Source organism: Notolepis coatsorum (genome assembly GCF_963971535.1).
Source record: "Notolepis coatsorum genome assembly, chromosome: 10".
Taxonomy (NCBI): domain Eukaryota; kingdom Metazoa; phylum Chordata; class Actinopteri; order Aulopiformes; family Paralepididae; genus Notolepis; species Notolepis coatsorum.
Window position 1 is genome coordinate 31222953 of NC_140174.1, and position 11555 is coordinate 31234507.

General features: G+C 46.1%; 1 protein-coding gene across 1 annotated transcript in view; it reads left to right on the top strand.

Annotated features, from left to right (window-relative positions):
- frmpd2 (FERM and PDZ domain containing 2) overlaps nt 1-11344 on the top strand; it is a gene marked incomplete at both ends in the record, with an annotated part of 101882 nt that extends 90538 nt beyond the window's left edge. Inside the window, 6 exons of the mRNA XM_084322985.1 lie at nt 1344-1437; nt 3973-4058; nt 5678-5873; nt 7916-8124; nt 10098-10164; nt 11235-11344. Coding sequence (XP_084179111.1) covers nt 1344-1437; nt 3973-4058; nt 5678-5873; nt 7916-8124; nt 10098-10164; nt 11235-11344 — 762 coding nt within the window. The remainder of the gene's footprint in view (nt 1-1343; nt 1438-3972; nt 4059-5677; nt 5874-7915; nt 8125-10097; nt 10165-11234) is intronic.
- Nucleotides 11345-11555: the final 211 nt, after the last annotated feature.

The following is an 11555-nucleotide window of genomic DNA, read 5'->3' on the forward strand; positions in this document are numbered from 1 at the left end:
CTACTGAGTATAGTGCTAATCAAATATATGTACAGATATGTAATATAATATTATGTAATATTAATGTACAGTGATACAGGTATAAAGACACTATGGTAGTAAGTCATACTGGCCTAAGAGTATAGAGATATGTACAGATAGATATGTATCTACAGACATGTAAAAAGGATTATATGCAGGTACGTACAGACAGATATGGATTGATATACGGTAAGAATATATATATGGTATATAAAGCATTAATGTACATGTAGTTATATGCAGGTGTATAAGTAGGTATATAGAAGGATTATATGCAGGTATGGTCTCACTAGGTCTCCCTTCTCCAAGCTCATTAACCTTTCTGTCGGATTAACACTGAGGGAGAGAGAGAGAGAGAGAGAGAGAGAGAGAGAGAGAGAGAGAGAGAGAGAGAGAGAGAGAGAGAGAGAGAGAGAGAGAGAGAAGAGAGAGAGAGAGAGAGAGAGAGGGTCTCATGACTGAATTCCTCAGTGGGAGGAGCCAGCCTGACCCCTGCTATTGGTTCATCCTCCTCCTGATCTGTATTTATGTACAGCGTGTTAATAAATCCTTTCCACAGTCTACACACTGGAAGTGATATTATGGGGTTTGTCGTTAGGAGGGTCTATAGGCACAACCCCTGCCATCCTCAATGACACTGTTGATACAGAGAATATACACTGTATATATAGGATTATATGTCCTATTATATATCCTATCCTATCCTATATATATATATATATATATATATATATATACACTGTATATATAGGATACAATGCAATATGAATTTGTTTCATTATCTGATTACGATTACATTAGTTGATAGTTGATTGTTGCTCCAGTTGTAGCTCTTTTCTCCTGTACAATAAATGGGTGAATTAATTTATCCTGTACAATGAATGAATGAATGAATGAATGAATGAATGAATGAATGAACACATCCTATACAATGAATTAATTAATGCATTTATCCTGTACAATTAATAGATGGATTAATTTCTCCTGCAAAGAATGGGTGAATTAATTTATCCTGTACAATGAATTAATTAATGCATTTATCCTGTACAATTAATAGATGGATTAATTTCTCCTGCAAAGAATGGATGAATTAATTTATCCTGTACAATGAATGGATGAATACATTTATCCTGTACAATGAATGAATTAGTTCAGTGAGTTAATAGATACATTTACAATTAAACCACATTCACTGAGCCTGTGTGTACTGTATAGTATACCAGCAACACAATTTCACTTGATCACCTAACGTAATCGTATGACTGCATTTGTTAGTCTTTGCGAGGTCAATGATTAAAGTCACTATTGTGTTGTGTGTTCAGGGTGGCGTCGACACAAGCCTTCCTAGCGGTGGAATCTACATCAAGAGCCTCATTCCCGGTGGGTCCGTGGAGAGAGACGGACGTGTCCGGTCAGGTAGAGTACTGGGAGGAATGGGACTGTTGGTCGGGTAGAGTACTGGGAGGAATGGGACTGTTGGTCGGGTAGAGTACTGGGAGGAATGGGACTGTTGGTCGGGTAGAGTACTGGGAGGAATGGGACTGTTGGTCGGGGAGAGTACTGGGAGGAATGGGACTGTTGGTCGGGTAGAGTACTGGGAGGAATGGGACTGTTGGTCGGGTAGAGTACTGGGAGGAATGGGACTGTTGGTCGGGTAGAGTACTGGGAGGAATGGGACTGTTGGTCGGGTAGAGTACTGGGAGGAATGGGACTGTTGGTCGGGTAGAGCAGTGGTTCCCAAAGTCGGGGTCGCGACCCAAAGGTGGGCCGCAAGCAGCCACAGGAGGGCCGCGAGATGATTTAAAAAAAAAATTAAAATCAATTTTTTTTTTTTTTTTTTTTTGTCAGGCCACTGAACTTAGAAGCAGGCCAGGACAGTGTTTCTAGTTGTATTCTAAAATTCTATTCTATTATATTCTAAAATGTGCATTGGGCCGCGGCTCTCTGACGCCTTATTTTCTGGGTCCCGGCCTGAAAAGTTTGGGAACCCCTGGGGTAGAGTACTGGGAGGAATGGGACTGTTGGTCGGGGAGAGTACTGGGAGAAATGGGACTGTTGGTCGGGGAGAGTACTGGGAGAAATGGGACTGTTGGTCGGGGAGAGTACTGGGAGAAATGGGACTGTTGGTCGGGTAGAGTACTGGGAGGAATGGGACTGTTGGTCGGGTAGAGTACTGGGAGGAATGGGACTGTTGGTCGGGGAGAGTACTGGGAGAAATGGGACTGTTGGTCGGGGAGAGTACTGGGAGAAATGGGACTGTTGGTCGGGTAGAGTACTGGGAGGAATGGGACTGTTGGTCGGGTAGAGTACTGGGAGGAATGGGACTGTTGGTCGGGGAGAGTACTGGGAGAAATGGGACTGTTGGTCGGGTAGAGTACTGGGAGGAATGGGACTGTTGGTCGGGGAGAGTACTGGGAGGAATGGGACTGTTGGTCGGGGAGAGTACTGGGAGAAATGGGACTGTTGGTCGGGGAGAGTACTGGGAGAAATGGGACTGTTGGTCGGGTAGAGTACTGGGAGGAATGGGACTGTTGGTCGGGTAGAGTACTGGGAGGAATGGGACTGTTGGTCGGGTAGAGTACTGGGAGGAATGGCAGGGTTCACACAAGGTCCTTGAAGTGCTTAAAGTGCTTGATTTTTTACAAAAAAAAGTCAAGGCCTGGAATTCCTTGAAAACAGCAATTTATTTTAGCAAGGTGCTTAAAAAGTCCTTGAAATTCAAATCAACCATTTGCATCGATAATACATTTTTTTTCTTCTGTTTTAATAATAAAATCAGTCACTCATACTGTATAAACGAGGGTGTCCCGCTTGTTTAAACGTCAGTGAAACGTCGCTAATGTAGCTGTAGCACTCAACACTTTGAAGAACATTGTTACTCAGCTGATAGAGTTGTGCCCTTCCTGATGACTTGTCGCAGAACATGTAAGTCGCTTTGGATAAAAGCGTCAGCTAAATGACTAAATGTAAATGTAATGTAATGTAATGGAGAACGTAATGAACTGCTATTAGCTCAGACGGGAGAGAGCCTCCGCTGGCAGCGGTGCTGCGACAACATTCAATAATGTGATGTGATTATTCTATTAGTGTCACACAGATACATTTAGCTGTGATTCTATAGGGAGGTGTAGTGGTTACGTCATTGCTGTTTCCAGCGCGGTCCACCCCTCTTGAAATTGCAATGTATTTCCAATGGACACATTTCTAAATCGTCTCGTTTAAAACAAATACAGCATGAACATTGGCATGGTGTACCTTTCTGTGTGTATGCATCCACTATCTATACAGTAGCTCAACAAGAAAAAATGCGCAATTAATCGTAAAGGTAGCAGAATAACAACGTTTAGGTTTTCGTTCACTGAGGAACTACACTTCACTCTGGTGCAACAGCACTGAACGACAGGCGTTCTACCGGTAAGTGTAGATATTTTTTAACGACAATTTACAAAACAGCCTTGTAACTCACTTTATTTCAACCAAAAATGCTTAAACAATGATGTTAGTGATAGAAGGGAACTCATTTTGTGCAAAAATGGAAAGCTTGCCAATGTTCATGAGGCAGAATTATTACAATAGCCGAATACATTTTCCCAATGATAAATCCCTATACGGGTGGACCGTGCGGGAAACTAAAGTGACGTCAGACTACACCTCCCTATTAGGATTTGTGTCATTGAAAGTGGAAGAAAGAGTTTTGCCTCAGGGTCTTTTTTGGGGGGAAAAGATGATGATTTGTGTGCGTGCGTGTGTGTGTGTGTGTGTGTGTGTGTGTGTGTGTGTGTGTGTGTGTGTGTGTGTGTGTGTGTGTGTGTGTGTGTGTGTGTGTGTGTGTGTGTGTGTGTGTGTGTGTGTGTGTGTGTGTGTGTGTGTGTGTGTGTGTGTGTGTGTGTGTGTGTGTGTGTGTGTGTGTGTGTGTGTGTGTGTGTGTGTGTGTGTGCGTGTGTGTACCAGGTGACAGACTGCTAGAGGTGGATGGCATCAGGTTTCAGGGCTTCAGTTACCAACAAGCTGTGGACAGTCTGGCTCAAACCGGAGAGGTAATGACAAGTGACCCACGATGTGATCGCAGGGTGGGACAGGGGCTAGACGTAACATAGCGGAAGGCCTGATGTTATTAGCCATTACTTATGTTACACCAGTAAAAGTGCTGCCAATACAGTACAGATAGAATTCAAATATGTGGATATTCTACACGTTCAAATGACAGTTTGCTGGGCGGCTAAGTGGCGCAGTGGGCAAGGCGCTCGCCACTAGCGCAGGAGATGCTGGGTTCGAGCCCAGCTCTCGGCGTTGCTTCCGGCTTGGCTGGTCGTTCATACTAATACAATTGGCAGTGTTAGGGGGTGGGAAAGCTGGTGGGTGGGGATCGGACGTTGTGGACAGCGACTCCTACAGGTCGGTTGGTGCGCCTGTACAGCAGAATCAGGAAGCAACGGGGGCAGCGTGAGCCTCCCACGCGTTACTCCTCGCCACTGAGAGATCGCGCTGTACAGGTGAAAAGATGCGACAGCTGCCTCCTCGTGTACCGGAGGGGACACGTGATGCAAGGCGTGGTCCACATTGCAGCCGACCAGTGGGAGACATGATCTAACAACGTTCGAGACAGGGGAGGGGAGAATTGGATAATACGAAATTGGGATGGGAGAAAAATAGAAAATGGGGAGAAAAAGTAGATAAAAAAAAATAATAATTACAATTTGCTCTGAACTAGGAAAAACTGCCGTTTCTTTTGATGCTTCCAACACCTGGAATGCCCTCTGACTGACTCTTACGCTGAAGGTCCTTCCTTCTCTTGCTGCATTTAAAAGTATGATCTCCGACCACTCTGTGTTGACTTGTAACCGTCTTAGCAGATCTTTTATTGTTTATTCTTATTCGTTGTATGAAATTGTGTCTTGTCTTGTAAGCTACTGTAGTCGTCGCTGTAAATGAGGGAAACCTCAGTGTCTCACGAGTTTAAATAATCGTTTTTAAACTAAATTAAATTAAATCCTAGCTAAATGTTACCCAATATCAATTATGCATTTGCTCCCATTTATCTATTGGTTTGCTACATGTGTGGCACTACATAACTCTGCACAGTAGACTAGAGAATACTGTGTGTGGTGCTGTTTCATTCTCTCTCCCTCCTCCTGACCACTCCATCTGTTCTTCCTCTCATCCACCCACTCCCTTTTCCTCATGTCCCCTCTCCTCTCCTCCCTCCTCCTCCCCTTTCCTCTCTCCCCTCCCTCCACTTCTCCTCTCCTCTCCCCTCCTCCTCTCCTCTCTCCCCTCCCTCCTCCTCTCCTCTCTCCCCTCCCCTCCCTCCCCCTCTCCTCTCCTCTCCTCTCGTTTATCCTCTATTCCCTCCCCTCCCTCCCTCCTCATCTCCTCTCCTCTCTCCCCTCCCCTCCCTCCTCCTCCCCTTTTCTATCTCCCCTCCCTCCTCTTCTCCTCTCCTCTCTCCCCTCCCTCCTCCTCTCCTCTCCTCTCTCCCCTCCCCTCCCACCCCCTCTCCTCTCCTCGCCTCTCTCCCCTCCCTCCTCATCTCCTCTCCTCTCTCCCCTCCCTCCTCCTCTCCTCTCTCCCCTCCCCTCCCACCCCCTCTCCTCTCCTCTCCTCTCCTCGCCTCTCTCCCCTCCCTCCTCCTCTCCTCTGCTGCCCTCTCCTCCAGGTGGTATCCTTGCTCCTAGTGAGGGAGCCTCTGGGTGTAGCCAGGATGTATCTGAGCCCAGACACTGCTAGCGGTCTGTCTCCTCACAGCATCAGCCCAGACGTCATCCGTCTGAGAAACTACAGCTGCCCAGCCATCATCACCACCCCCTACACCTCCTCCAGGAGGCCCCGAGACTACAGCTTCGTGACCGATGGTAATAATAATAATAATAATAATAATAATAATAATAATAATAATAATAATAATAATAATAATAATAATAATAATAATAATAATAATAATAATAATAATAATAATAATAATAATAATAATAATAATAATAATAATAATAATAATAATAATAATAATACAACTTTATTTGTATAGCACCTTTCATACAGAAACTGCAGCTCAAAGTGCTTCACAACTGAAAAAAAGACAGGCATAAAATGAGCACAAGTGCAGACATATAAAATCACAGTTTTTCACATTAGGATCTAACATCCTAATGGTAGGAACCCTCCTCCCCCCAACGAGCCCCTCTTACTCCTTCATTTTCCACCACCGATACCGACTGTTTAAAACTGTACTGTTTATAGAATCGAATAAAAATAAGAATAACGAATAAAATACGGTCCGGGATATACATTCTGATATGTATACATTCTAAAATATACAGCCAAAAATATACAGAAAATGTACAGTAATAAGTGTCAAATTTTATAATGTCGATTTAAAAGTAAAATCACAGGAAGATTATGCCAGATGCAGTGAGGCACAGTGATGCATTATAAAGTCTGATCGGAATGAAGGACCTCCTGTGCCGACTAAGTGTGTAAGTGTAAGTAGACTAAGTGTTCTTATAGACTAACACTGAACGTGCTCCTTCTATCAGCCAAGTCCATGTTTAGTGGGTGGGAGGGGTTGTCCATGATGGCGTGGAGCTTAGCAAGGCTCCTCCTCTCCGACACCACCGGCTAGAGAGTCCAGCTCCAACCCATACCATGTTACTGGCCTTCCTGACCAGCTTTTCCAGCCTGTTTGTGTATCGTCCGTTACCAAGTTTGACCTAACGGTGCAGAATTAGACCATTCAGTCTCTGAACAACAAATGATCAACATTATAAGCTTTTTCCAGCCTTATGGAGATAACAGATAACAGTAACCGTGACCACGTTTTAACCAGGTAAAGATAAGATATTCCTTTATTGATCCCATTGGGGGAAATTCGGGCCTCATAGCAGCATGGGCAGGGGAGGTACAGGTATGGGCAGGGTAATAGTAGAAAGACATAAATATAATATAATAATAATGTAAAAAATATGAGGAAAACATTTACTGTGTAAACAACATAATTAACTATTGTAATGTATATTATATGTTACAATAAATAATGAGCAATAAAGAATTTTAATCTGAATGTATACTATGAGTAAAAGTAAACAAGGTGCAGTATACACATTTACAAATTTACAAACACATACAAATTTGGAATCCATTCAGATACAATGACCGTTTGCCGCAGTCTGAAATGGCCGGGGTTACACACTCCTAGATGTTCCAAGGTGAACTTTTGCACACTTACCACGACCTACCCTCCCTTCATCCCTGATCTTTCTCTCTCACCTCCTCCCTCCCTCCCCCTGCCTCCCTCCTCTACCTTCCATCCTGTGAGCCTAACCTTCTCCCCTCCCTTCTTCTCTCCTCCTTCGTTATCCCTGGAAAATGTCCTTCTATTGAGAGAAAGGACATTGTAACGTTCAAATTTTAATTAATACCACTTTGTCTGTAAATGTTTAACATAACATGTCTTGACAGCGCTACATTGTAAAAGAACATAAAAGCTATAGCAAGAGAGCAAATAAAAGAGAATGTAAAATAAGCAAGACTAAAACTAGTGAGGAGTCAAAAGAACACTAGAACTAGTAAAAGAGTAGAAAAAAACATAAAATAAGAAGGGCTCAAACTGGTAAAAGGACATAAAATGTGTGGAGCTAAAACTAGATAAAAATCAACAAAAGGCTCTATTAAGTTTTTAGGCCCTTTATATATCATATATTTCGACCAACACGCTAACCTCTCCACCACCCATCCTCTCTCCCTCACCTTCCCCACCTCCCAACCGCACCCACGACCCCACCCACGCTCCCACACACCCGTCCTCTGCCCACGCCCCCACCCACCCGTCCTCTGCCCACGCCCCCACCCACCCGTCCTCTGCCCACGCCCCCACCCACCCGTCCTCCGCCCCTTCCAGACAACACCCTGGAGGTGACCCTAAAGAAGAGTGCCCAGGGCCTGGGGTTCAGCTTCATGCAGTGCGAGTCCCCGGCCAAGGAGCTCGGAGGCCTGGTGTGCATAAAGACGCTGTTCCCCGACCAGCCGGCGCAGCAGAGCGGCAGGATACAAGAGGGGGACGTCATCCTGGCCGTCAACGGACAGCCCCTCAAGGGACTGCCCTACCCGGTATAGCCTCAAGGGACTGCCCTACCTGGTATAGCCTCAAGGGACTGCCCTACCTGGTATAGCCTCAAGGGACTGCCCTACCTGGTATAGCCTCAAGGGACTGCCCTACCCGGTATAGCCTCAAGGGACTGCCCTACCCGGTATAGCCTCAAGGGACTGCCCTACCTGGTATAGCCTCAAGGGACTGCCCTACCCGGTATAGCCTCAAGGGACTGCCCTACCTGGTATAGCCTCAAGGGACTGCCCTACCTGGTATAGCCTCAAGGGACTGCCCTACCTGGTATAGCCTCAAGGGACTGCCCTACCTGGTATAGCCTCAAGGGACTGCCCTACCTGGTATAGCCTCAAGGGACTGCCCTACCTGGTATAGCCTCAAGGGACTGCCCTACCTGGTATAGCCTCAAGGGTCTGCCCTACCTGGTATAGGACAACGTGGTGGATTTGTAGTGGCTTTTCTCCTCACCTTTAGTTGTTGAGATAAGATTATTCCTTTATTGATCCCTTTATTCAGGTGTCATAGCAGCATGGGGGAGGGGGGGGGGAGGCATGGGCAGGGTAATAGTAGAAAGATTTAAATATAGGCAATTTGATCTGAATATAAGAATGAGTGTAACATTCTTAAAAAAATATTAAACAGTGTAAACAATATGATTCATATAAAAATACGAGAAAGATAAACAAAGGTGCAGATGTGGGTCTGTATGCCCTATCGGTTATATTATACATTAGTACATTACAATAAATATAGGCAATAGGCGGCTGGGTGGCGCAGCGGACATTGCGCTCGTCACCAACGCAAGAGACACCGGGTTCGAATCCGGCTGTCGGCGTTGCCTCCGGCTTGGGCCGGCCGTCATACTAACTCAATTGGCAGAGTCAGTGGGTGGGAAGTCGAAGGGTGGTCGTCTGGACGTTGTGGACAGCGACTCCTACAGGTCGGTTGGGGCGCCTGCACAGCAAATTCAGGACAATGGCGGGGGGCAGTGTGAGCCTCCTACACGTTACACCTTGTCAAATGAGAGTCCGCGCTGGCAGGTGAAAAGATGTGGCAGGCTGCCTCCACATGTATCGGAGGGGACATGTGATGCAAGGCTTCTATCCTCCCTACAACCGGCCAGTGGGGGACATATGCGAGCAACGATCAGGACAGGGGAAGGAGAATTGGCACGAGAGGTAAATTGGGATGGGGAGAAAAATCACAGAAAAAAAGGAGGAGAAAAAATTAGATAAAAAAAAAATATATATATAGGCAATAAATCTTTGTGGTCAAGCACACTTAGTGGTCAGACATTCATAATAGTTCTCGAGTTCTGCAGCCGTTAGTTCTCCAGCTGCTGGCAGCAGTACATGTCCACAGTTGTGGAGCCTGATGGCTGCTGGCACAAAGGACTGGCCGAGGTGGTTGGTGGAGTGTCGGGGGGGTATGAGTCTAGGGCTGAGCGTGCTTCTCACCTTGGCTAGCTCCTCATAGAGGGGGTGGGAGAGGTTCTCCTGGATAGCAGCCAGCTTCCCTCTCATCCTCCTCTCTGCCACCACCTCTAGTCACCACCACCTACCAGCTCGACTGAATGGTTTAATTCCAAAACTACATATTTACAGTACATCCATTTAGATGGTAACTCTTTAGTATAAGGGGCGCAATAATGATGATTAAGTAACAAGGAAGGACATTATTAACTATTATGTTAACAAACTGTTGATTAACCATCAGTTACTCAAGTCTCAGACCCGATGTCTCAGTGAAGGGAAACCCTTTACTTACGTTGCTTCCCAATGACACACTCAGTAAAGGAACATGTTTGACTCTCAATTACCTATTTACATTTTTCTGGGGACCCCCTGGAACCCCTTGAAGGACCCCTGGGGGGTCCCCGAACCCCACTTTGAGAACTATTGACATAGACAGATCTTTATTAGATCGAGTGTCGATAGTGTAATTGACTTGGCGTGACAGTTCACTCTTTGTCCTGCAGAGGGTGCTACGGCTATTCAAGAGTTCACCTTCTGAGGTTCGGCTGGCCCTGTGTCGCCCTGCTCCAGGTACACACGCACGCACGCACGCACGCACGCACGCACGCACGCACGCACGCACGCACGCGCGCACACGCACACACACACACACACACACACACACACACACACACACACACACACTGTGCGACCCATAGCATGATCTTTGGGTGAGCCGCGTGGGGGGGGGGGGGGGGTGCGCGGCGCGCCTCTCAGCGAGGAGTGCTCAGGAGTCGGACTGTGTAATCGCAGACGTTACTAGTCTGTAGCCTGTAGTAGGTAGAGTAGAGTTAGAGTAGACAACTCACTTACCGTCCGGCCGTCTGGACGGGGCTTCCACAGCACATTCCATGATAAAAAAAAGTATCTATTTAGTTAGATAGAGATGATTATCTCTCAGACTCCTGACTTACTAACAATATGAAATACTCCTGGTCCCAAGCATTATTTTCTCGACTGACGAGTCACTGAGCTTGCTTCGACCACTAGGAAACGCGCCCATATTTCATATCATATTTGAATACCCTAATAGGCTACATTTATTTGCTTGCTGCATTTACATTGGCTGCGACGAATCGATACATTGGCTGCCTGCAGTGACGCTGACGCCCACCACAGTCACCACTGTGAGTGACGTGAATCTCAAAACAATGATTTATATTTAACTAATAATAGTCCCCACGGCCACCGGAGCAGCACCAGCCGCAGGTGTAATTGCGCCTGTAGATGATCCGATTCCCGCCTCCTGCTGCTCTGTCAGCTTCACTGTCAGTGAATAATATATAATAGTAATTTAGAGACCCCCCAAAAAATCGCAAATCAAGTTTGCAGGGGAGCTGATGTCTGATCTAGGGGAGCTATAGCGGACCGGGCTCCCCTCGTGGATCGCACCCTGCACACACACACACACACACACACACACACACACACACACACACACACACACACACACACAAACACACCCACACACATTTCTACGTTCTGGTACAATATCATATCCAGTTTGTGAAATGTCTCTTTCATTTGTCTCAATTCCACAGGACTCCTACCTTGCATTGACCCGTTCACTGGCACATGAGTGATATCACATCGCTGTGCAGCACAGGCACCAATGGGAGTTCGGGAGCATACGGTACTTCCTGATGACCAGGAAGTGACGGAGGAGTCCCAGAGGACCATGGGAGATGTCGGGGGCCCCTGCTCAGGGTGATTCTTCTCATCGGCCTCCAGAACAGCAGCACGGTCAGTGAGATTACAGTACATGCACTCTTAACTACTGGGACCTCCACAAGCAGCACTGCAACTAGACTGGTAGAATACTGACACACAGAACCTTGTCAATAGACAACATTTCTGGCGTTTTGGTTTAAAATGTTTTGCTTGGTTTGAAAATTGCATGGTCTTTCACTACTTTATGATCC